The sequence below is a fragment of the Sphaeramia orbicularis genome, chromosome 19 (assembly GCF_902148855.1).
Source record: "Sphaeramia orbicularis chromosome 19, fSphaOr1.1, whole genome shotgun sequence".
Taxonomy (NCBI): domain Eukaryota; kingdom Metazoa; phylum Chordata; class Actinopteri; order Kurtiformes; family Apogonidae; genus Sphaeramia; species Sphaeramia orbicularis.
In genome coordinates this window covers 52,947,073-52,973,239 of record NC_043975.1, presented here as the reverse complement: position 1 = coordinate 52,973,239, position 26,167 = coordinate 52,947,073, and the positions used below count along the sequence as shown (strand labels likewise).

Sequence of the window (26,167 nt, the reverse complement as noted above, 5' to 3'; positions counted from 1 at the left end):
GTGTGTGTGTGTTGTGTGTGTGTTGTGTGTGTGTGTGTGTGTGTGTGTGTTCAGTGCTCAGAGCTTGTCTTCTCAAAGGAGAAACTTGGAAGAGTCAATAGCTTGGGGTTGGTGCTGGGGTTTGGCGACCCCCCCTCCTGTCCTGACCCCTCCCCCACCCCCAGGTCAAAGGAGTCCTTGGAGTCGCTGGAGGGCGCCCTCCGCCTCAGGCAGGTGTCTCTGTTGGGCAGAGGTGGCGCCATCCCCAGTCCGCCCAGGGCCACGCCCCCCAGACCTGAGTAGAGGCCCGACTGAGGTTCCGGTCCGTCGGGGGGGTCCACAGAGATGCAAGGCGGGCTCATCTTCTTCTTGCGCCGTGGGGAGGGCAGCGAGGTCTGAGTGGAGGTCTGCAGGCTGTCGGCCCGGGACACGAAGCCGGAGGAGGTGGAGGCGGAGCTGCGTTGGGGGCTGGACTCCGCCGAGGAGCACACCTCCACCGAGTGGCGCCGCGGATCGTCCAACCAGGAGTAGGGCCTCGGCCGGGGAAGGAGAGCGCTGCGGCCGTGAGTGTCAACGCTGTGGAACCTTTTGAGCTGCCTCAGACACGGACTGGGACTCTCCTGGCAGGTGGTGTAACCGCCTCCGTCCCCGCTGTAAACCGCCTCCTCCGACCGCAGCCCGCCGCTGCTGCTGATGTCATCACTCCTGGCAAATCCTGCACAGGTGATGAGGGACACCTCCTGATCCGCCAAGGACTCCTCCTGTGGGAGTGGCCTGGCTGGTAACGGTGGTGGAGGAGGCGTGGCTGAGAAGGAGGTGAGGCAGTGCTGCTCATTGTGCTGGGTGTGGACGCTGCCGGGCTGCGACTGGTTAGAAGAAGCGCCCGGCGTGGCAGGAACCAGGCAAACCACAGGCTGATGGAGGGAACAGGGGGAGGAGGGGGTGGGGGGAGAAGAGGAGGAGGAGGGGGATGGAGGGAGGCCTAGTGAGGCCACATCCAGAAGTCCTTCACTGCTTTCACCTCCATCGGAACACAGCACCTCCTGAGAATCAGTAGAAACAGCCACCTGGAGGAGGGGTGTGGAGGGAAGGAAGAGGTGAGGATGGGTGAGGAGACAGGGGGGCATGGTCAATAATGGGGGGGGGGGGTGAGAGTGAACACTAGTTAAAGTGAGGTGATGAGGATGGAAAAGGTTTGGGTCAAAGGTCACAGTGTGCTCAGTTTGTTGCGTCTCTGGTTTTATTTTAGATCAAATACCTTCTATGACAAGGATTCAGGATCTGTTGGAAAAGCTGAACACCGTCGAGTCTTTTCTTTGTTTATAATTTGTATTAAATTTGAATTTGACACAGAATGAAAGCTTTGTTCCGTCTGGCACCCTTTGACCTGGTTCCCTGGTCAGATCAGCTCTGGGTTGTGGTATCAGGGACTTTGGCCCAGTTTGCACGACAACGCTCTCAGCTGAAAACCACAAAATATTTGATCACATAAGCCTTTCCTTTAGACGGGGGTTGAAAACGCAAAAAATTGAAACCACCTTCCAGAGTGGAAATCTTAACAACGCTCCACTCTCGCGTCACCGTCTACAGGGTTGAAAAGGCAAAACTGTGTTTTCTTGTCATGTAGTTTACATCACAGGCACGCGCCAGTACAGGAGAACATGTCCCATTATTTACCTGTGACGGACCTTCGAGTTGCCCTAACTGCAAAACTGTCAGTTTTTGTGCGTTGCTTCGCCATGTTCTGTTTCCTGTTTTGTGATTGTGTTTGGCGCTAGGAGAAAACAGAAAGACAAGTAGAAAGGTTCTACACAGGTGCTTGGTCCTGGTGGTGGTGATGCCACCATGTCTAAGCGTGGAATTAAAAGTGAGAATGCAACACCACTGTTACGTTTTTCGTTCCGATTGTGTAGCCTTTATTCTCCATTACAGACTCCGTTTGTCACAGAAAGGAGACTCATTTTATGTCAGAAAAGGCTGAAGACAAAAGACTGGAGAGTCTGGGAGACACCAGACATCAGAACCACACCGGACCAGAACCATCTGCCTTCTACAGCAGCTAGTTTAGACTTGTTCAGTGTTGGGTACAGAAGATATTCAGACCCCTTTAAATTTTTCACTCTGTTATATTGCAGCCATTTGCTAAAAAACTTTTAAGTACATTTTTTCCTCATTAATCTACACACTGCACCCCAAAACAGAATTGCAGACATTTTTGCAGATTTATTAAAAAAGAAAAACTGAAGTATCACATGGTCACAACTTTTCAGCCTCTTAGCTCAGTATTGAGTGGAAGCACCCGTTTGAGCTAATACAGCCATGAGTCTTCCTGGGAATGACGCAAGAAGTTTTTCACACCTGGGTTTGGGGATCCTCTGCCATTCCTCCTGGCAGATCCTCTGAAATATCACGTGGCCATAAGTATTCAGACCCTTTGCTGTGACACTGTTATATTTAACGTATGTGCTGTCCAGTTCTTCAGATCATCCTTGAGATGGTTCTACACCTTCATTGGAGTCCAGCTGTGTTTAATTGAACTGATTGGACTTGCTGAGGAAAGGCCCACACCTGCGTATGTAAGATCTTACAGCTCCGAGCACATGTCAGAAGGAACTGCCCCAAGAGCTCAAAGACAGACCTGCAGCAAGGCGCAGATCTGGCCAAGGTTACAAATGAATTTCTGCTGCACTGAAGGTTCCTCGGAGCGCAGTGGCCTCCATAACCCTTAAATGGAAGACATCTGAGACAACTAGAACTCTTCTTAGAGCTGGCCTTTTGGCCAAACTGAGATATGGGAGGAGAAGAGCCTTGGTGAGAGAGGTCAAGAAGAAACCAAAGATCACTGTGGCTGACCTCCAGAACTGCAGCAGGAAGATGGGAGCAAACTGTAGAAAGTCAACCATCACTGCAGCCCTCCACCAATGGGGGCTTTGACAGAAGCCTCTCCTCAGTGCAAGACACATGAAAAGCGGCGTAGATTTGGCCAAAAACAGCAGAAGGACTCCCAGACTATGAGAAAGAAGATTCTCTGGTCTGATGAGACCCAGACTGAGCTTTTTGGCTTTAATTCTAAATGGTATGTGTGGAGGAAACTAGGCCCGGCTCATCACCTGCCCAATCCAGTCCCAACAGTGAAGCGTGGTGGTGGTGGTGGGGGTCATCATGCTGTGGGGGTGTTTTTCAGCTGCAGGGACAGGACGACTGGTTGCAATTGAGGGAAAGATGAATATGGCCAAGTACAGAGGTATCCTGGACCAAAACCTTTTCCAGAGTGCTCTGGACCTCAGACTGGGCCCAAGGTTCACCTTCCACCAACACAGTCACCCAAAGCACACAGCTAAAATAATGAAGACGTGGCTTCGGAACAACTCTGGCTGTTCTTGAACGGCCAGAGCCCTGACTTTAACCCAACTGAGCATCTCTGAACAGACCTGAAAATGGCTGTCCACCAACGTTCCCCATCCAACCGGACAGAGCTGGACAGGATCTGCCAGGAGGAATGGCAGAGGATCCCCAAACCCAGCTGTGATAAACTGGTCGCATCATTCCCAGGAAGACTCATGGCTGTATTAGCTCAAACAGGGGCTTCCACTCAATACTGAGCAAAGGGGCTGAAAACCTGTGACCATGTGATATTTCAGTTTTTCTTTTTTAATAAATCTGCAAAAATGTCTGAAATTCTGTGTTCTTTTCCTGCCAGTGGGGTGTTGTGGGGACATTCACGAGGAAAAAAAGAACTTACATGATGTTAGCAAATGGCTGCAATATAACAGAGTGGGGGTGTGAATACTTTCTGCACCCACTGTATGAGGATTACATAGTGTTTAAACAGAAACATGTAGGCAGTCGTTCCCTTTTGACATCCACCGGGTCACTGAGTCATTTCCACTCAGTTCCATCTGGCCCACTGTTAAACTTCTGTCATTCAGACTGTTTTTTCAGTCACACGAAACTAGAAGATGCTTGGTATTCAACTGAAGCCTAAAACATGGATTACACCCTGTACATGTTCCAAAGCCCTGATGGTAAAAAAAAAAAATATCAGTGACTTAAAAGCCAAATTTATTTCTTTATTTATTTTTACAGACCTTGAATACAGTATGTGAGAGCAACTTCCTGACACTGTGAACTCTGACCCAGACCACATGACCCTCTGACCCAGACCACATGACCCTCTGACCCAGACCACATGACCCTCTGACCACACACAGAAGTCATCAGTGTTTTCCTGCTGTCCTCCTGTCCAGTGTTGAGGACATGAGGCCAGTAGGCAGAGGGTGGACACAGTTATCGGCCTGATCCCAGTCCAGCTGTACCAGTATATTTGTATCAGTTCTTCATCAGTATTCCAAACAGATCCTCCAAAACCATTCCCAAAATGTTTCTTTGTCCATCTTATTAGTAGATCTGTCAATCCTTCAAATTTGAAGAAAATCAGATCAAAACTGATCAAATGTCGACCCAATGAGTGTGAAAACGTGCACAATTTGATTGTTATAAGAACAAAATGATTGTCCATAATGTTTGTGACACAATAAATAATTCCTACTCAACTCCTGTGTCTTTTTTATTCCAAATACACACATCCCATTGCTTTTCATGTATTGATCCTTTTTGTTGAACAGCTGTTTGATTATCAGTTCTTATTTTCAGTATTAAGACAATCCACCATTTTGTTGTTAACCCCTTCTTTTCCAGCCCTTTAATTGGAATAATAGAATGGGAACCTGTTCTTTCAGTATTATTAGGACTAAATCTGCACAACTAGACAGATGTGGCTCTGCTCCCTGGTATGCTGCACAACATTTGGAACAATGTGTCAAACGGATGTTTACGTGGAAGCGCATGTTTTCAATGGTGCGTTGTTCACCCAAATTCCTGGAGTGTCCGTACACCAATATACTTCCATCACTAATCTGGACTCTATGCCTTACAGATCTACTGTTCTCACTGGTTCCACATGTTTGTGTCCTCCTGTACCAGAAGACTTAGTTCCAGATGGAACACAGATGCCACCATGTGCTCAGACACATTTCCATTCACATCTGCTAGAGTCCGTACACCAGTAGTGTCCGTACACCACATTCTAAATATGTGGCTCTGATTTGACTGTTTCTGTCAATATATGGAATTTTTCAGCAGGCATGCTTTGGACACCACATCTACGCAATAAACAATGCATGATTCTGCTGAGGTCTGAAACATTTGTATCTGTGTGTAGGCATTAAATATGGAGGCTATTAGGCTGGAGTGTCCGTACAGCCAAGAATGTGTGATCTGACAGGGGTACAAGCCTGACACATTTAGAGGAGACACCAGAATACACACAGATTCTGGACTTTAAAAGAGAAATATCAGACAAATCCAATGGCCTGTCTGATGTTTGGATAGAGCAGTATTATTTTGTATCTATATGTGCACCCTTTCTGGTACCTGGACTGGGATCAGGCTGATATGGATTAACAATAGAACAGCAGGGGTTAGTCTGCACCCAGGTGGATCCAGCTCATCTGTCCTCCTGTCCTCACTGAGCCTGGATGAGGAGCACTAAACTAACAGCACTTGAACGTGATCATGTAATAATGTGGGTTAAATAAAACCAGTCTTTGGAGACGACAGAACAAGGCTTGCATGGGTTTTAGGACACAGCACTTAGATCAGTGTTTCTGAGCCAAGCATTTCACTGCACCACATGTGACCACAGAGACACCTAGTGGCCAGAAATGGAAGTACACCCGGCTAATTAACAGCCACCAGGACACAGCTGTACTCCAGCAGGTACAAAAGAGGACAGATGTCTTCCAGAGATTACCCTGTTGTTTTTAAGCAAAAACTGGTTGTTTAAAATATTGACTGTACTCAGATTAAGAGTTCAGTGCCTGTCAAACACTAACCTACTCATAAAAAATCTAAGTGCTCTATTACCACAGTAATATGTGTACAAAATGACCCGGTGCACACTGACAGCACCGGCTGAGCCGTCTAGTCCCCTGAGTTTGTGCTTTGTACTGAAGTAAGTGCACTGGACTGTGGGTCCTACTACTGACTTCATGAACACACTGGCTTAGGTTTAGGTTGAACCTAGTGGGTTAGGCTTAGGTTGAACCCAGTGGGTTAGGGTTAGGTTGAACCCAGTGGGTTAGGCTTAGGTTGAACCCAGTGAGTTAGGCTTAGGCTGAACCCACTGGGTTAGGGTTAGGCTGAACCCAGTGGGTTAGGCTTAGGTTGAACCCACTGGGTTAGGCTTAGGTTGAACCCAGTGGGTTAGGCTTAGGCTGAACCCAGTGGGTTAGGCTTAGGTTGAACCCAGTGGGTTAGGCTTAGGCTGAACCCAGTGGGTTAGGCTTAGGTTGAACCCAGTGGGTTAGGCTTAGGCTGAACCCATTGGGTTAGGCTTAGGCTGAACCCAGTGGGTTAGGGTTAGGCTGAACCCAGTGGGTTAGGCTTAGGTTGAACCCACTGGGTTAGGCTTAGGCTGAACCCACTGGGTTAGGCTTAGGTTGAACCCAGTGGGTTAGGCTTAGGTTGAACCCACTGGGTTAGGCTTAGGCTGAACCCAGGGGGTTAGGCTTAGGTTGAACCCAGTGGGTTAGGGTTAGGTAGAACCCAGTGGGTTAGGCTTAGGTTGAACCCAGTGGGTTAGGCTTAGGCTGAACCCAGTGGGTTAGGCTTAGGTTGAACCCAGTGGGTTAGGGTTAGGTAGAACCCATTGGGTTAGGCTTAGGCTGAACCCAGTGGGTTAGGCTTAGGCTGAACCCAGTGGGTTAGGCTTAGGTTGAACCCAGTGGGTTAGGCTTAGGCTGAACCCAGTGGGTTAGGCTTAGGCTGAACCCAGTGGGTTAGGCTTAGGTTGAACCCAGTGGGTTAGGCTTAGGTTGAACCCAGTGGGTTAGGCTTAGGCTGAACCCAGTGGGTTAGGCTTAGGTTGAACCCAGTGGGTTAGGCTTAGGCTGAACCCAGTGGGTTAGGCTTAGGTTGAACCCAGTGGGTTAGGCTTAGGTTGAACCCAGTGGGTTAGGCTTAGGCTGAACCCAGTGGGTTAGGCTTAGGTTGAACCCAGTGGGTTAGGCTTAGGTTGAACCCAGTGGGTTAGGCTTAGGTTGAGTCATTCAGGAACTCGATTCTCCACTGATTCCTTGCTGGATAGGTTTACGATGGGATGCACTGAGGCTGATGGTTAGAAGACAAACATCTGAGAGGATGAGTGACCAAGAAAGGAAAAAAGGAGGGAAGCTTATGAGTGTGTGTGTGTGTGTGTGTGCGTGCGTGTCTGTGTGTGTGTGTGTGTGTGTGTGTGTGTGAACATGAATCCAGTGTTTCTGAAAGGCTCAGTGGAGCTCAGATCTGCTGCTCGTGGCTGTTTCAGAAACAGGAGTATCTGTGTTTGAGCAGGAGCTCAGGGTCAGGACTGATCTAGGATCAGAACAGATACGATATGGACGGTAAACGGTAAAGAACAAAAGAGAACCGGGAAAACAGGGAAAGACAAGGAGGGAACAGAAGCCAAAGTCTTTTAGAACAACACACACGGCTGTACAGTCCAGGGTTCATGATACACAAGGGATAATATTAAGTCTAAGTGTTAATATTAAATATATCTGATTATATTAAAGCTGTGGATGACTTTTGTCACCAATGTTTTATCAAATCTGTAAAATCATAGCCTTAGTATCACGTGTCCATAAGTCTTTCCGTACCTGAATCTCTTCCCTCACGGTGAACAGTTTTGAAGTCTACTCCACCATAAACAGTCCATTTGTTTCCAAACAGAGCCGGTAGGTCACTCAGTCATTTTCAGAAGTTCGTTACAACGTGAACTGTGAGAAGCAGAGCTCCACGCAGCTGCAGTAGCAAGAGGCAATGAAGCCGTTTCCATGTTTGTTGCTGCTGCGGCCATAATGCAGCTGCGTGGAGCTCCGCTTCCCACAATGCACGTCACGACGAACTTCTGAAAATGACCGAGTGACTTACCGGCTCTGTTTGGAAAGAAATGGATTGTTTATGGTGGAGTACACTTCAAAACTGTTCACCTTAAGGGAAGAGATTCAGGTGCATCATCAGGGAAAGACTTACGCGTTCATGATACTTAAGCTATGACTCAGGTTTTACAGATATGATTAAAAAATTGGTGACGAAAGTCATAGACAGCTTTAAGTATAAGTGATGATATTAAGTATTAGAGATAATATTCTGATCATATTCTGATCATATTCTAATAATATTCTAATAATATTCTGATCATATTCTTATATTCTGATCATATTCTGATCATATTCTCTTCTCATACTGATCAGTGTGAGTCTTTTTAGACATTAAAAAAGTCCAACATAATATTTCTAAATTATTTTTGCTCTATAAACAGATGTATGTTATATAAACAGGTGAACACATACACTTTGACATACTAGATGTATGTGCCTGGAGTAGAGGGGGAAAGGGTGCCACCAAGTGGACAAAAGGAGCAGAAGGTTCTTATTAGTTGTAATAGTTTTAATTCTTTGTTTTTAAACCTACGACACTGAACTGATATTTCTGTTTTGAAGATGATGATCACATTCATCATTTGACCGTCATTAGCTGATGATGTTTTTATTGTATTTTATCTTTTAGTTTTTTGTCCTGTATTTTTCGCAGTATTATTCCCTTCCCTCCTCTTTCATGTACATCTGATATTTCAGCTGGACTTTTCTGTTTTCTAAAGCACTAAAAGCTGTAAACTGTATATTTGAGGTGTTATACAGAAAATTTAATTCACTACTATTCATGATCATTGCATTTTCTGACGTTTTTCCAATAATTAGACTTATTTACATTAAGACTTTAAATGGTATGAGACTTCATATTATTAGCCTTATTATCATTAGACTTATTATTATTAACATTTAACAACCATAATGCCTTATTCTTGACAATGTTTCACAAGTGTTTTAATTGTTAAAATAATGATCTTTGCTGTAGATGTTGGTTTTAGAGAACATAAATACCAGCTTTCATATAAATCGATGAAGCCCAGATCCTTCTGCTCAACCACCGTCCATGGGATTTTATTCAAAACATGGACAATAATCAATGAAGATGACAAATAATTCTTTGATCCCTGTGTCATCACAGTATGAATTACAAACATGATGTCTGTATATTTCAAAAATAATTTTGCAAATCAGGAAAATCAGTTTGATCTTATTTTAAGACAACATGCAAAATGACAGGTCCACTAAAGGCATTCTATCGTCTAAACTCAACTCAACAAAACAACTAAACTAAACTAAACTAAACTAAACAACTCAACAAAACAAAACAAAACAAAACAAATAAACTAAACTAAACTAAACTAAAACTAAACTAACCTAAACTAAACTAACCTAACCTAACCTAAACTAAACAACTCAACTCAACTCAACAAAACAAATAAACTAAACTAAAACTAAACTACACTAAACTAACCTAAACTAAACTAAACTAAACTAAAACTAACCTAACCTAAACTAAACTAAACTAACCTAAACTAAAACTAACCTAACCTAAACTAAACTAAACCAAACTAAACTAAACTAAAACTAACCTAACCTAAACTAAACTAAAACGAACCTAAACTAAACTAAACTAAACTAAACTAAAACTAAACTAAAACTAACCTAAACTAAACTAAAACTAAACTAACCTAAACTAAACTAAACTAAAACTAAACTAAACTAAACTAAACTAAAACTAACCTAAACTAAACTAACCTAAACTAAACTATGTTTATGACAAACTATGACATTTTTTAAATTGATAGACATCATAAATGTAACTGATAGAAATAAATAAAACAGGATTCAAACATTATCTCCATCACTACCTCATATTTTTCTGAGGTGAGGCACCATGGGAAGGAACAGGACTGTGTCTTGAGATGTGTTTCTTTCTTTTTTTCTTTCTTTCTTTATCCTTTACCTCCTATAATTGGATGATATCAGTGGGTACTGAAGCAGATTTCCTGTGGGTCAAAGGTCAAACTCTTATTGTCCATGTATTGACAGTTTGTCCTGTGTGTGTGTGTGTGTGTGTCCTCTCAGCTGCTGCACCTGGCACTCACAGTGGGGGGTTAGGAGTAGGTGTAGACTGAGTGGAGTAAACCCCTCCACCAGTGGTTCTGGCTGTAGAATAACAGTCGGATCACAAACAGATATCACATAAATATAGGATGCGGACAGAGGTGGGTGGCGTTGCCGTAGGTTACCTGTCTGCGGAGCGTGCGGCTGAACGTGTGTGTGCGCGGTGGAGGCGGTGGGCGGGGTCTATCCTCTGAGTCGGACAGGCTGTGGGGGCTGATGGGTCTGAACAGGTCTGAGGGAACATGAAGCTGATGGGGGAACTCCTCCGGCTGTGAACGCACAGAGCTGCTGGAGCCTGGAGAAGAAACGGGGGAAGAAGACGCTTCAGCGGGAGGGTTTGTGGGAAATGACTGCACAGGCGGAGGTCAGCAGACTAAATAATGACAAATAAAGCCTGTCTGCTCACTCCTGTAGGTGGTCATTACCAAAGCCAACCACAGAGCAGTGAGGTGTCACCGGAGGAGCCGTTTACAAATGCACCAGGTTGGAAAAACACATTGTAATACTTTCTTATGTATATATATATATATATATATATATATATATATATATGTGTGTGTGTGTGTGTGTGTGTGTGTGTGTGTAAATATATACATACATATATATATATATATATATATATATATATATATATATATATATATATATATATATATATATATATATATATATATATATATATATCCAGACTCTGCTGACAACGCCAAGCAATGGAATCGCACTCATCACCAAACAGTTCCACTGGTATTTGCGTGCATTCACGTTCAGTGGCTGCTCTCAGGTCAGTGACTGTCGCAGGTCTCATAACGTAGACATTATCTTTAAGGTATCCACATAAAAACAGTCCAGTGCTGTGAGGTCTGGTGAACTGGACAAACTGGTGGATTGGACAGAGGGGTTTGGTTGAATACCGTCTGTGTTGACCAGACCAGACACCACTAGACTTCCAGAGTCTGGACCAGAACAGACGTCAGTCTGAGAACAGGAACAGACACAACAACAAAATGATGTTTGGAAATTCTATTACATTTGAAAATTAAATGAGTTTTAATAAACACCTACTTTACAATTGTTTAAAGTGTGTATACATTTTTTTGGGACACTCTGTGTGTGTGTGTGTGTGTGTGTGTACACACACACACACACACACACACACACACATACATATATATATATATATATATATATATATATATATATATATATATATATATATATATATATATATATATAAACCATATAACCATAATACTGGAGGGTGTCAGAGCATGTGTGTGAGTATCTCTGTGGTTCAGAGAAACTGAGATGTTTTTAACAGGTCAAGTTTGGTAGGAACCAGGAAACCAGGATAGGAACATAACATTGTTAAACTTAAAGTCACAATAATAAATAGAGCTAAGAAATAGAATGACTAAATAAATACAATAGAATAGAATAAAATAAAGGGCATTGTCTCTGCTGCTTCTGGAGCTCAGTGACAGAAACTGGAACAAAGCTGTTTCTAGAACACGTTGTCCTGCACCTTGGGACTAAAAACTTCCGTCCAGATGGAAGAAGCTGAAGGATGGGAGTCATTATAAAGAATGGATAAAGCCATCGTCTGTACCTGCTTAGTGGACAGGGAGGTGGGAGAAGACTGGGACTGACCAATCAGGCCACGGGACCATCTCACTGACAGAGGTGTGACTGAACCATGCCACTGAGCAAAAACATACAACACACTCAATAAAAGCAGCTCAGAACATTATTTTTAGGAAGGTTATTGGCTGATGGATTATCCTTTTTATCTGTTAGGAAATTATTCTTATGTTCTTTTATTGCACCCATTTTATGTACAGCACTTTGGGATTTTTATCTGTGAAAAGCGCTTTATAAATAAACTTCATTTACTTAAAATAAAAGAGCGATAACAGTCAAGATTGTTCGGTCAGTGTGGAAGTGTGCACGTTTCCTGAGGCAGTGAAGGCGCTGGTGGCCCTGTTTACAGACAGATTTGCAGTTTTCATCAAAGTTTAATTTTTCGTCAATTATGGTCCCAAGGTGATTGCACTTGCTCTATTTTCAGACCTTTAAAGTGACTCTTGTTTTCTGAAATCAAAACCATATCTTGTGTTTTAGATCTGTTCAGTTGAAGGTAGGACTCCTCACACCACTACACAAAGTCATCACTAACTGGGTCATAACTGGTTTCACCCTCTTTGAGTAAGCTGATAATGACAGAGTCATCTGCATACTTAATGACTTCCATATCTGCTGACACATTTGTATAGAGCAGGGGTGTTCAACGCCGGTCCTCGAGGGCCGGTATCCTGCATGTTTTAGATGTTTCCCTCTTCTATCACACCTGGAAGCCATTCCATCACTATCAGGCTTCTGCAGAGCTGGATGATCAGCTGATCATTAATTGAACCAGGTGTTCTGGAGGAGGGACATATCTAACACATGCAGGATACCAGCCCTCAAGGACTGGAGTTAATCACCGGTGGAGGAGAACACCGGGTCAGACAGAACCCCGTTTATTCTCACTCTTTGTGACCTGTCAGTTAAAATGTCTGAAATCCAGCCCACCCAATTTTTGCTGATTTCAAACTGTTCTAAAAGTCTTTGGTTTAAATGTGGCGCTGGATCGTGTTAAAAGCAGAGAAGTTGATAAATGAAAGTCTTGCAAGTGTCCCTTTACTCTTCACAGGTTTAAAGATCATGTTTGGTAGAGTCAGCGTAGCGTCCTCCACTCCTCTGTTGGGCCTGGATGCCAGTCCTTCTCAGGTCTGGTGCTTGAGGACCCCTACCCTGAATGTGTTGGACATGTCCCTCCTCCAGCACACCTGGTGCAGTTCCTGATCAGCTCATCACCAAGCTCTGCAGAAGCGTGATAACCATGTGAGGGTTTCCAGGTGTGATGGAAGAGGGAACTGTCTAAAACATGCACCACAGGGGTCCTCGAGGACCAGGTTTGAGAACCACTGCTGTACGTGAACTGCACTGGATCCAGTCTCCTTCAGGATCACATTCCTAACAAGTTTTTCAAACACTTTTATCACAGCTGAGGTGAACAGGCCTGAAGTCAGTCAACGCTTTTGGACGACTGGATTTAGGGACAGGGACCACGACAGCATGTTTCCAGACAGAGGGCACACGCTGTGTTTGTAAGGACTTGTTAAAAACAACCTGAAATACAGGACTGGATCCAGGACTGAGTTCTTTGGCTAAAGATTTAATAAGGCAACCACTAATATTGTCCAGACCCTGGCTTTTGTTCACCTTCACAGTACGAAAGGCCTTTCTAACATTACTGAGTTCAATGTTAAGGTGCTGGGTGTCCTTCAGTTCCTGTTTCAGTTCCTAAATGTTCTTGCTAAAATCAGAACAATTAAAATGGGCATAAAAACTGTTAAGAGCATTTGCCAAATCTGTCTGCACTGAAACGGTCTAAAATGATCTGGCTGCTGCTCTGGGATTTTGAAAGTCTGCGATGGTTTCATCCACTTCCAGGCACAACCAAGACTGTTAGCAGCCATTTAGCTTTCAAGAAGGGTTTTGTAGCTCTGTTTAGCTTTAAGAATCTCAATTTTCATGTCTTTGGTTCCTGACTGAAGGTCAGAGACAGCCCCTTTTTTGAAAACCAGTTTCTTTTTATTCAGACGGGATTTGACGCTTTTGGTGACCCATGGCTTGTTGTTGGGATACACTTTAATCCGCTTACAGAGTATAATCATATCGTTGCAGAAAGCAGCATAAGAGCTGGTGACATTCACCAGAGCATCATCCCCACAGGACTGGACAAAAATGCCCCAGTAAGTACAATTAAAACATTCCAGCAGGGAGGGCACAGATTCATCCCAATGTCCTTGGTCCTGAATGATTTACCAAAGAATTTTTGTGTCAGTACTTCTAAAATATAGACTAACATCTTCTCCCAAAAGTCAGCTCTCCCCAGCATAAAAGCTCCACTAGAACCCGTGGTTCCCCACAGGTCACCACACTAGTATAAACTGTACGTCCTGCGATATGAAAAAAATCTAGGAATTTCCCAGAAAGGCCTTGAATAGCTCTGTTTTGAAAGAATTAATGCATTTTTCAATGATTTGTTTTCTAAGGGAGTGCGAATGCATTTGCAAAAAGAACAATGAAAGGATGAAACTGAGTTTTTACTCTGAAGACTTGGTTTTTGAGTGTTCTTTTGAACTTTAAAGTTTCAGTGGAGAATCTTTTTTTTCACCCATAATTCCTTTTTTCTTGTGTTGTAATTTAGGAAGCCTGAGAGGAAATAAGACCGCATCACTTCCCTTTAGCTGTAGAACATCTACTCCCTCTTAGATGTCTGTACTGTTCAGATGGACACCTCAACTGCAGCAGCTCATCCATCCTTAGATTTAGTCTAACTTGGTCTAAGAAGAGACAGCTACAGGAAATCTGTGTGAATTTTTAAATTCTGGTGTGTTTTTTTTTTTTTTAGTTTTTTTTTTTTCCATTCACTTTAACCTAAAGGAGTGTGCGATGTTTCTCTGAAGCCAGAGGACACAACTACTTTGCCAGAACCAAGTATTACAGATTGTTTATCAGGTCATTATAATATTGTGACAAGTTATTTAATGCTAGGTAGCTACTGCTAGAAAAAACACTTTGCATCCAAGAACCCAGACTTGTACATTAGTGATAAAGAAAACACAAGTTTATACAGGTTACATACAGTTTTGTACAGGTTTGCAGTTGTGGCATGATTTGTCCCTTTGTTACTGTCCAACAGTCCTGCATAGTCAGACCGACTTCCACACTTCAGTGCACCACTGAGGTGCACTGGGGATCAGTCTGGAACCATTTACTGCCATTATATACCAAGGAATAGACTGGGTTTTGTTTGGCTGTTTTGTGATTCTTGACATAAATGACATCTTAATGAAGTGTGAATGTAGGTCTGGCCACGCTGGACTATTGTTCAGTGTCTCATACAACAAACTCACACATCATGTTTAATTTTTTGCAACTAAACACCAGATGATGATAGTGTTTTTGGTGGGAAATTCTCACTAGGAGAAGTGGGAATGCCAGATGAAAGGTGTGTAACGCACAGAGGAAGCTAATCCAGACTGCTCATGTAAACTAGATGACAGTCGGATTATTGTGCACAGATAGAGGTGACAGTGCTGAAATGATGTACGGCTGTACCTGGACTTACCACTTTCATTCTGTGACCGAGCTCGTAACTCAATTTACTCGTATGTCAAATCAATTTTCCCCACTGAAATGAACTGAAATGCCATTAATCCATGCCAGCCCCAAAACCCACCCCAGTTTCACCTCTAACTTAAAGATAACTGATACCTACTACAGCTCAGTGTGTTGTCTGTGGCACGAAATATCGGTTTGTCTTTTGCCACAGAGCCAATGACATGTTAGCATTTGTACTGTGACAATAAGCAGTAAGGACATTTTGTTGCCAATACTGTTCCATGAAGTCATTAACCTCTTGTTGCCATAGTACTGTGGTGATACATGGCGTACACACCACAATGAAATTAGGTCAATCCACAAAAGTTTAATATTGTTTTGGCCTTTCGTCCACATGACACTGGCATTGTCGGTGCCCTGAAACTATTTTTGGAGAACGGGTTCCAGAGTGGAAAAATCTCACAACGCTGCCCTTACGTTGCCATATGGATAGGCAAGACACCACTTATGGAAACGATGACACCACAGTACCATGTGACCAGAAGAAGAAAACCCCCGGACGTAACCTCATGCACATGCTCAGTGCATTCTTCTGTGATTTTAGTTTATCCTGCGGCTCTGTCTGTGTTTGTGTACAGCGCCACATATAGATGTGGTTTTACCGTTTCCACCTGGACGCAGACATTTCTTGAAATGATACATGTATGGACACAAAACTTCTAGAATCCACAAAAGACAAATACCACGGGCATTGTTGTGTGGGTGTAGACTGGGTAACTGGTACCCTAGCCCTTTCCTGTAACTGGATAGGCCCATGGCATGTGCCATGTTTATTGTCCCAGTACTGTGGCAGCAGGGTGACAGGTTACCAGTCTACACATGATAGAACGAGGGCACTGATTGGCTCCCTGGTAACAGACAAATAAGAAAGTTAGTCCCACAGTACTGTGGCAATAGTCACTTCGATAATTTAAATGTATTTTATTTTGGTTATTTTTTCAAATGTAATTTTAAATGTGTAGATGATGGTGATATTTGGTATTACAGATATTATCGCCTGCTGTCGCTGTCCAGAGGGGAGGTGCTGAAATGCTTTGTGTCTGTTGATGGGCAGATGTTGAGTCGAACTATCGGTGGTGTGTCTGAAGTTCACTCATAACTTGGATTTTGACTCGCAGCTCAAAGCAAAAAAATGACTGAGCACCGGCTCCTAACTCAGAAAACTCGTAAGTTGACGCACTCGTAAGTCAAGGTACCAGTGTATTTTGTTGGCCTATTTTAGTACTGAGTGCCGTTTGTACATCACCTGATTGGCCCCTGTGGGAGCCCGATATGTGCTGGGGCCCCTGGGTCTGTGCTAGAAGCTCTGTTGAACTGTGCGGAGCTGACGGGCCAAAGGGCTGCAGGGGTTGGAACATGTAGCTGTCATTTGGGAGGGAGTGTGTGCGTCCCACCGCAGGTTTCCTGACACTCAGCAGGTTTTCCTTCAGCGGCTCCCCCATGTCAAGCTGCTCCGACTGGGGAAAGACAGAAGAGTGTGTTAGGGCCCTTCTGGAGCTGAAAGGACAGGCTGCTCTTGAACTCAACACTCACACTTTCACATCCACAGATCATACACCTCGACCACAGAGTGAACAAAGAAGCGATTGTCAGTTTACACAGGAAACACACGGGATCTTTGCATGTGGACTGGCACACAGCTGCGACACATCACAGAAACAAGACCGACTTCAACTTTACAACAGTAGTTTTGTGGGATCTACTGTAATTTAGGAGTTTAAGTAGAAGGCAAGTGGTCATCTTTTTGGTTATTGACAATGTTATACCTCTAATCATTGCATGTAAATTCAGTATTGGTTCGACAGAGGTCAAGTAAAACACAAGTACGGTCTGGACTGAGGTCAGTTCAGTTATTTTGTGGTCCAATCTTTCCATTTTCTCATGTATAAGTATGAATGTGAAAAGGGCTGGCTGTGTGGCTATGGCTGGTGTCTATGAGCCTTGTTTTCAAGTCGGTGTAATTGTGGATGTTATGGCCAGTGTTTCCGACTAAAGGTAGAAGATGGTGCTGAGGTGTTCTGCCGGACTGGAGGGGACCGAGCCCACGTTAGTGCTGATGGATCTGAAACTGGAAAACTTCTAATTTCTAATAGGTTTCCATCTAAATGTATCCCAAATTTTACCCACATTTTCTGAAAATCGCCAAAAAGAAATTGTGATTTTATGCATGTTTTTATTATTGCTGTTAACAAAGACGAAGAGTATGTTCATGTTCTTCATCGTCATCATGCTAATGCTAGTGTGTGTGTATTGGGATGGGGAGAATGGAAAAACTGAATGTCCCTACAGGGATAATCAGACGAGTTAACCATGAACCATTAATAGATGTGGAGAATATAATGTCCAAAACTCTGCCACAGTTAGCCTTTGTCTGATGGTGGTTTTCGCTGCTGCCTCCATGTCATGGGGAATTCCTGTTTGTTTCTTCTATTGAATCTGTGACCACTCCAGTCGTACTGCTCACCACAAACCCCGACAGCTAATGACTGGCGCAATCTGTTTCCCTGCACTCACCTTCCACCTCACTTTTGATTTTCTAAAATGGTCAGTATTTCCACTATGTTTTTAATACACAAATGCAAATGTGAATAAAAACAGCTGGATGGAAACACATGTAATGAGCTAATGTAAGCTACGGTTTTCTCCAAATACAACATCCTGGTTCACCTCAGACCCAGTACACTTCCTGGTTTGTTAAGAGTCTGGTTTGGACCAGCTCTAAATGTAAAGTGTCATGACGTAACTTTTGTTATGATTTCGTGCTACATAAATAAAATTGGATTGATTGATTGATTGACTGACTGACTGACTGATTGATTGATTGATTGATTGATTAACCTAAATATAGACCTATATATAGTCACGGAAAAAATGATTAGATCATCAAAAGTAATCAAAAACAATGGTTATGCAATCAAGTACTAACTCCTGTGTGTAGTGTGTGAGAAAATAAAACATGCAACGCCTAAAAGCACTGTTTTTGGCAGCACAATGCCATAGCTACTGATGTAAGAACTGCAGTGACTTTGGTTATTATCGAGAAAACCATGGAATATGGACAGATATCAGCTCTGAAATTAAACTCTTATGAGCTATTTTTGTTGTTATCATTACATTTGTCCAAACAACTGTACCTTTAGTTGGACCAGGCATTAAAATGAACAAGAAATGGAAGAAAACAAGTGTGGCCTAAATGTTTTTCTGTGACTGTATAAGACTAAATAACAGCTCCACTAGTGCCCAACACAACAGAGGAAAACCAGGTCCTGAGGTCCAGCCTGATGAGTCCACCTGAATGTAAATGATAAGAGTCAGTGATGAGGCTGTGAGGACTTCCATGTGGACAGAGAATACAGATGGTCTGAGACAGGAGAGCATGAATGAATGACGTCTACATGACAGTGGACTAGGCCTACACCATCAGACCTCCACAGTATAGTCCTGACATCCCTAAGTTTCACATACATTCATTCCATTATGTCCCATACTACTGTACATGACAATGGCTGTAATAGATCTGTCAAACATCTGAAAGTCTTTGTTCAGATCAGTGGGTCCAGTGATTGTTGGATCCGTCCTACAGTCGTACATGTGTAGTACGGTTGATTGATGGATGCTTATTGTTGCTAACATATTTGTTCATTGTCTGTTTGCCTGACATCATATTTGAACAAATACAACAGACACACAAACATCATTTTGTGTAGTTCACTACAAGTGGACTATTTGAGGCCTGTTGGTTTCAGCATATAAAGACGAAATTGGACTAAATCCTCTTTTTTATTTCAACTGCAGGTTTAAAACTCTGGTATGTCTGAGGTCTTTCCTGTATAGCTCCTGTACTTGGCCATATCGAACTCGATGTGTCAATAGTCAAGAAATTCTTAAAATACATCGTAATCGTTCAACATGTTCAATCCATAGTGGTTTGGAGAACTTGATTATGATCCCTCAGTTAACTGTCCACAAATATAGATTCCATGCCTGAAATGGTGAAGGGAGACTTTAATTTGGCCAAAGTTAATACTAGGGAGCAAAACCGGCCCACTAAAGGGTCCAATCTGGGCCCTGGCATGAGTTTGTGAAATGCAAAAATTATACTGAAGAAATTCACAGTCAGTGGTGTCAAACTGACTTTTATTCACATACAGAGCAATTCCATCTGTAGTGGGTCAGACCAGGAAAATACTACCATTACTATTTTCAAACTGCCTTTTCACAAAAATGTGAACCTGAATGAATATGAACCAGAAATGTCTGAAGAGAAATAAGCGCTATTTTACCAATAATCTACCTGTTACTACATGTTTTGTGTATTTACAAATCCACAGTATAAATGATAAACTAAGGTACAATATGGTTCAAACTGCACTTAGTTTTTTTCAGACATTTCAGTTTGTTCATGTTCTTCAGATTTTTAAGGAAACTTGTAGATGGAAACACTTTCATGATGTAATTTTACTTTTGTCACTGTTGTTATTTTAGTGGTTTGGCCCACTTCAAATCATACTGGGCTGAATATGGCCCCTGAATTAAAATGAGTTTGACACCCCTGTACGAGGGTCTGAGAAAGTGCATGAAGGGTACAACACTGTTAACAGCCTACTGAGCGTAAATAAGTGGAACTGTCCACTGATTGAAGGAAGCCTCTCACATATGAGGAAACATCTCTTCAAGAACCAACTGGAAGTCCAGTCGCCTTCTGACTGAGCTCTTAGTGTGAACGAGTGAACCTTCAGAGGCCTGATGTTCCATCTGGACTTGTTTCTGCTTCAGTCCCCTCAGTCTGTACATGAGTCCGCTCTGTGATTGTGTTGTGACTGGGTTAGTGTCCTGCAGCCTGTCCCATTCATCCCATTAGAGGTGCTCAGGCTCCAGTACACTTTACACTCCAATGGCAAACAGTGAGAGCAGACATCATCTAAAGACAAGACAGGACCAACACAGAGGAAGGCTGATAGGACAGGAGGTGGACCAAGACCCACATGGAAAGCACAGAGGAAAAAAACTGGGAAAAACACAAAGAACAGGACACAGAGAGAAAGACAGAGAACTGCAAACTGCCACTAGTCTACTGGACTGGACTGGACTGGACTGGACTGGACTGGACTGGAACACACACCAGGCTGGAAAGGTGGAATGAGGAAGTTGGAGGCCACGTGGTTAGATTCACCAGGGTCGTCCAATGCCACCTGTTCTCCTCTGCCTCTTCACTTCCCCACCCTGTTTTTTTTTTTTTTTCTTACAGCTGTGTCATTGGTTTGACTGGTTTCATGTGGTGTGCTGGAGCAGACAGTGTGCAGCGTCTTGTTTCTTGGGCCAATACTGTATAGACTGATGTGAATGCATGGGTTAGGGTGACCCTCTGTGTGAGTATGTGGAAGTAATGGATCCATTCATGAGTCAAACAGATGCTTAATTATACCCTGAACCCTGAATGACAATCAATTCTTTTTCCATTTAGAGCGCAGATGTCTTTCCCTTCAATGACAAAGCCCTGCTGAGACAGGTAGAGCACAAGAATGGAGAGACTGTGTTTATGGAGGTTTAGAGTTTATGATGAAGTGGGAACACATTAAACAGCTCACTTATGTCAGGTAGTTGTGTACCTGCTGTCTGACAGACACTTTGCACAATTACCCACATGTTGCACATTTATGTAAATACATATTTTTCTCTTAGTAATGTAGTTTATATTTTTTCTGGTATTTTTCTCTTGCAAGCCATTCTTGCCACTAATACCACTTTGTTTTGGTTGTTGTAATTTCCTAGTTATTATTATTTTTTTTTTTTCTCAATTTTAAACTTATACTTTTATACTTATCTTAGTTTCCTGGGGCCTTCAAAGTGGACGGCAAAGTAAGATTTTCATTGTACAGGGAAACCTGTTTCTTTACTGTACATGTGACAATAAACGCTTTGAATCTTGAAATGCACGACAAAGTTTCCTGAAAATAAGGACACTCGTGGGTAACAAGCACTAGTTCTAAATATCTTTTTGAGTTGGGATATTGGTTTATCTGCTGAGTATCAAACTACCACAGCTTTGACTTTCATAGTTATTCATTTATCAAGTACTTCTGGATTTCCAGAGCAACTGTCTTAAAAACAAAGCTTCAAAAGATATGAAAGCTGTAATATGTTACGTTTATACATTAAAATCTATAATTAATGTTTGATATGTATTTGTTGACTTGTGCATGTAAATTCCACCATGTTTCCAACATTGTTCAAAATCAGAAAATTATATTGAAGTTTATTCAGTGAAACTGCCCGTTTAATTTGGTTGTCAGTTAATAGTGTTAACATTCAGATTTAATGTTAAGAGCAGGTATCCCTAAAATAAAATGACATAAAGTGAAAAACAGTAATGTAATTCACCCTTAAAGTTCTAAAATCCACTCTTTTCATGGAATAATGAAATAATATCAAACCAACTCCTTGAACTGCCACCTCATGGTGGTGGGGGAGTTTTAGTGCCTGAATGATTCCAGGAGCTCTGTCTACGGGGGCTTTATGCCCCTGGTAGGGTCTCCCACGGCAAACAGGTGACGGGCCAGACCAAGAGCAGTTCAAAAGCCTCTAGGATGAATACAAAATCGAGGACTGTGATGTTGCCTGGAGGTCTGGATTCGGGGCTCATATGCCCACAGGTCAGCCCAAAGGGACGACGTGGGCCTGACCTCCAGTGGACTCACCACCCGCTGAGGGAACCGTAGGAGTCCGGTGTAGTGCAGACTGGGTGGCAGTCGACAGTGGGGAGCTCCACGACCCAATCCCCAGACACAGAGACTGGCTCTTGGGACACTGAATGTCACCTCACTGGGGGGGGGGGGGGGGGGGGGGGGGGGGGCTTGTGAGGAGCCTGAGAGCTACCATCTAGATATGATCAGGTTCACCTCCACACACAGCTTGGGCTCTGGAACCCAACCTCTCGAGAGGGGCTGGACTCTCCACTTCTCTGGTGGTGCCTGTGGTGATTGGCAGCAGGCTGGTGAGGGGCAGCAGAGCTGTCAACCGATCACCACCGGGCGGTGAGTTGGATCCACTGGCAGAGGAGGAAGCCGGACAGACTGGGCAGGCCCAAACATGTTTTGAGGGTTTGTTGGGAACATCTGATGGAGCCTGATGTCAGCGCGGTCTCCAACTCCCACCTCCAGGAGACCTTCTCCCAGATTTTGGGGGAGGCTGGGGACATTGAGTCCGAGTGGACCATGTTCTCCACCTCCACTGTTGAAGCAGCTGCACATAGCTGTGGTCACAAGGTCTCTGGTGTCTGTCATGGCGGCAACCCCCGAACCCAGTGGTGGACCCCAGAAGTAAGGGACACTGTCAAGCTGAAGAAGGAGTCTTACTGAGCCTTGTTGGCTTATGGGACTCCCTAGGCAGCTGACGGGTACCGGCAGGCCAGGCATGCCACAGCCCGAGCGGTTCTGGCGGCAAAAACTCAAGTCTGCCAGGGGTTTAGGGAGACCATGTAGGAGGACTATGGATGAAGAAATTCTGCCAAACTGTCTGCGCCACAGCAGTGTGCCACCAACACTGTCGACAGTGGAGGTGGGGAGCTCGACTGGGGATGTGGTCGGACGGTGGAAGGAATACTTCAAGGATCTCCTCAGTCCCACTGCCACGTCTTCCATGGAGGAAGCAGAGGCTGAGGTCTCAGAGGTGGACTGGTCCATCACCCAAGCTGAAGTCATCCAGGTGGTTGGACAGCTCCTCTGTGGCAGAGCACCGGGGGTGGACGAGACTCGCCCTGAGTACCTAATGTCTCTGGATGTGCAGGGACTGTCTTAGTTGACATGTCTCTGTAACGTCGGGTGGCAGTCGGGGACAGTACCTCTGGACTGGTAGGCCGGGTGCTGGTCCCCCTTTTAAAGAAGGGGGACCGAAGGGTGTGCTCCAACAACAGGGGGATCACACTCCTAAACCTCCTGGAAAAAATATTTCAGGGCACTGGAGGAGGATTCGACCAATAGTCGAACCTCAGATTCAGGAGGAATAATGTGGTTTTCGTCCCAGTTGCAGAACAGTGGACCAGCTCTCCACTCCACTCTCCATTGGGTGTTCAAGGGTTCATGGGAGTTCGTCCAACCGGTCCACATGTGCTTTGTGGATTTGGAGAAAGCATTTGACTGTGTCCCTCATGGTATACTGTGGGGGGTGCTTCTGGAGTATGTGGTCCGGGGTCCTCTGCTAAGGGCAGTCCGGTCCCTGTATGACCGAAGCAGGAGCCTGGTTCTCATTGGCGGCAGTAAGTCAGACCTGTTCCAGGTGCATGGTGGGACTTCGGCAGGGCTGTCCTTTGTCACCAGTTCTGTTCATAATTTTTATTTCTAGGTGCATCCAGAGGCTGGAGGGGGTCCAGTTTGGGGACCACAGGATCATCTGTGCTTTTTGCAGATGACGTTGTCCTGGTGGTCTCATGGAACCTGAACCTCCAGCGTGTCCTGGGGCGGTTTGCATCCGAGTGTGAAGCCAGTGGGATGAAGATCAGCACCTCCAAATCAGAGGCCGTGGTTCTGGACTAGATAAAGGTGGTCTGCCCTCTGTGGGTCGGTGGGGAGTCTTTGCCCCAAGTGGAGGAGTTCAAGTATATTTTGGGAGGTATTAGTCATTTTGGAACACAATAGCCTTATGATCACATTGCTCAGTTGACCAGAGGTGCAGAACCATGCTGCATGACAGGAAGTGAAGTTAAAAACAGGACCGACGCATTTACTGACTTCAGTCCTTAGATATCAGCTTAAATATGACCCATGGGAATAAGACCATATTAGACTGTATAATCCTAAATAATACCACATAATACTATATAACCTTATTACCTCCGCCAAGGAGGTTATGCTTTTGCCAGGGTTTGTTTGTCTGTTTGTTTGTCTGTCCGTTAGTGTGCAACATAACTCAAAAAGTTATGGACAGATTTGGATGAAATTTTCAGGGTTTGTTGGAAATGGGATAAGGAAGAAATGATTACTTTTGGGGGTGATCGGGGGTGGGGGGGCCCACGGGGGGGCCCACTGATCAGCCTCAGAGGTCTGCGCTCTCCGAGTGCTTCTAGTATTTTAAAAGGGAAGTGGACTGTGTGTGTGTGTGTGTGTGTGTGTGTGTGTCACATATAATCCGTACACAGCTGACTGCTGCAGTCTGCCATACTCATGTATTTTGGTCGAGGAACAGACTAGTGAAAACGACAAGTTGATAGATCAGTATTTTGGGAGATACAATAGTCTTCCAGTCAGGTTGAAGGCTTTGGCGGTGGACACATGTGGTACAGCATGTGTGCATACACAACACATATCTGTGCTGGGGGACCAGGATGTTTCCACTCAGGGTCAGGATGTGGATTTTAAACAGAACCCCCCCCCCCTTTTCACATCCCACCCTCAGTATTGACAATGATCCAAGGATCTCATCAGTGCCATTTGTAATCTGTTACATCAACTAAATATGTAAAATAATAACTATCACAGTTCAAACTGTTATTATCGAAATACATCAACTGTCATATGTAAAATAATAAATATCATCATTTACCATTAACTTTTATGTCAGTACTTATAAAACATAGACTAACGTGTTTTCCCAGAAGTCAGCTCTCCCCAGCTTAAAAACGACCACATCTAGAACCCGTGGTTTCCCACGGGTCAACGCTCTAGTATATAATAATATATAATACTATAATCCAGTAGATGTGTGAGGGCAGTGGGGGGCACATGTGGCTTTGGAAGATGCCTGGGAAGAAGTACAAGATACTGCAGAAGAGAGAGATGCAGACATAATAGAGAGAGGGGGGAGGGCTATCAGTACGTTGCATTCCAGACTGGTTATAAAGAGGGGGTTAAAATCATCGGGGGCCGAGTCGTCGGTCAGAGCTAGGGACCAGGATGTCTCAGAGGCCAGAGACAGAGCTTCCATCTCCGCTAGAGGGATCTAGGCAGGAAGAGACAACCACCGTGAGCAGAGAAAACAAACATGCAACACAAAAAATAAGGACCGTACATACAAATAAGAACTAGGACTAACATCCAAATATGTGTTTGTAACAACATCCGAAACTGGAATCAAAGAGCAGAACAGAGACAGTGTGTTCAACTGGGACTCCTGCATGGTCCAACTACATGAACATTATTACAGCTCAGAGTTAGAGACAGTAATATGACAGGACACAGACACAGGCTGAGAAAAAGAACGCAAACAAGTTCAACGAAGCCAGATCATCAGACAAAAAAGAATTTAGATTATTACAGCTTTTCAAGAAAAAAAGGAATGTTGGCAGGTTTAAGTATCTCTGGTAGGACAGTGATGCTTTCCTATATTGTTTTATTATGTTGCAGTAAAATTAACATCTTTTAGTTTTTTATAGTAGTTTTACTCCAAAATGTCTATTTAAATACATAATAAATAAATAAAGTATATGTGTGTGTGTATATATCTATATATTATATATATTACTATGTATTTAACTCTTATTCACCAAAGATTTGACAATAATCATATTCACACACATTCATAAAGGTTTGGATTTGCTGGGATTGTTTTGGAGTTTCCAGAGTTTGGAATGTTCCTCCCTCTTTCAGCACAGTGATTGGTCCATGATGAAAACTGTAAAAACTGCAAAAACCCTCAAATGTCTTCTCTTTAAGGAGCACATGTGCACATTCACACTCTATCATGTCTCACATCAATAACATCATCCACTGATCCATCAAAACAGCCTTCAGCTATTCACACCCTAGAGGCAGGTATGACATTAATAGTTGAATTCATATCTGGCTCTTCAAAATGTTATGTGTGACTGAATATATGTGGGATTTCACACAAACATGAATGCTGATGTTCTGTCACAACCTGATGTGTTT

The 26,167-nt window shown here is 43.6% G+C and overlaps 1 protein-coding gene across 1 annotated transcript; it reads right to left on the bottom strand.

Moving 5' to 3' along the window:
• LOC115439677 (voltage-dependent T-type calcium channel subunit alpha-1G-like) lies at nt 1–25,320 on the bottom strand. Its single transcript, XM_030163559.1, has 4 exons — nt 25,116–25,320; nt 16,552–16,762; nt 10,202–10,371; nt 1–1,046 (listed from the first exon to the last, which is right to left on the bottom strand). The coding sequence occupies exons 1-4, from the start codon at nt 25,221–25,223 to the stop codon at nt 51–53; spliced, it is 1,485 nt and encodes a 494-aa protein (XP_030019419.1). The 5' UTR covers nt 25,224–25,320; the 3' UTR covers nt 1–50.
• Between the last annotated feature and the right edge of the window lie 847 nt (nt 25,321–26,167).

What these genes read in the sequence shown, in the direction of transcription:
- LOC115439677 (XM_030163559.1), bottom strand. Translation starts at nt 25,223, where the DNA reads ATGGAAGCTCTGTCTCTGGCCTCTGAGACATCCTGGTCCCTAGCTCTG. An exon ending in TAACCAGTCTGGAATGCAAC is followed by an intron (nt 16,763 to 25,115) that starts GTACTGATAGCC and finishes GTCTTTCCCCAG; the next exon opens with TCGGAGCAGCTTGACATGGG. An exon ending in CTCCCACAGGGGCCAATCAG is followed by an intron (nt 10,372 to 16,551) that starts GTGATGTACAAA and finishes TTTCTTCTCCAG; the next exon opens with GCTCCAGCAGCTCTGTGCGT.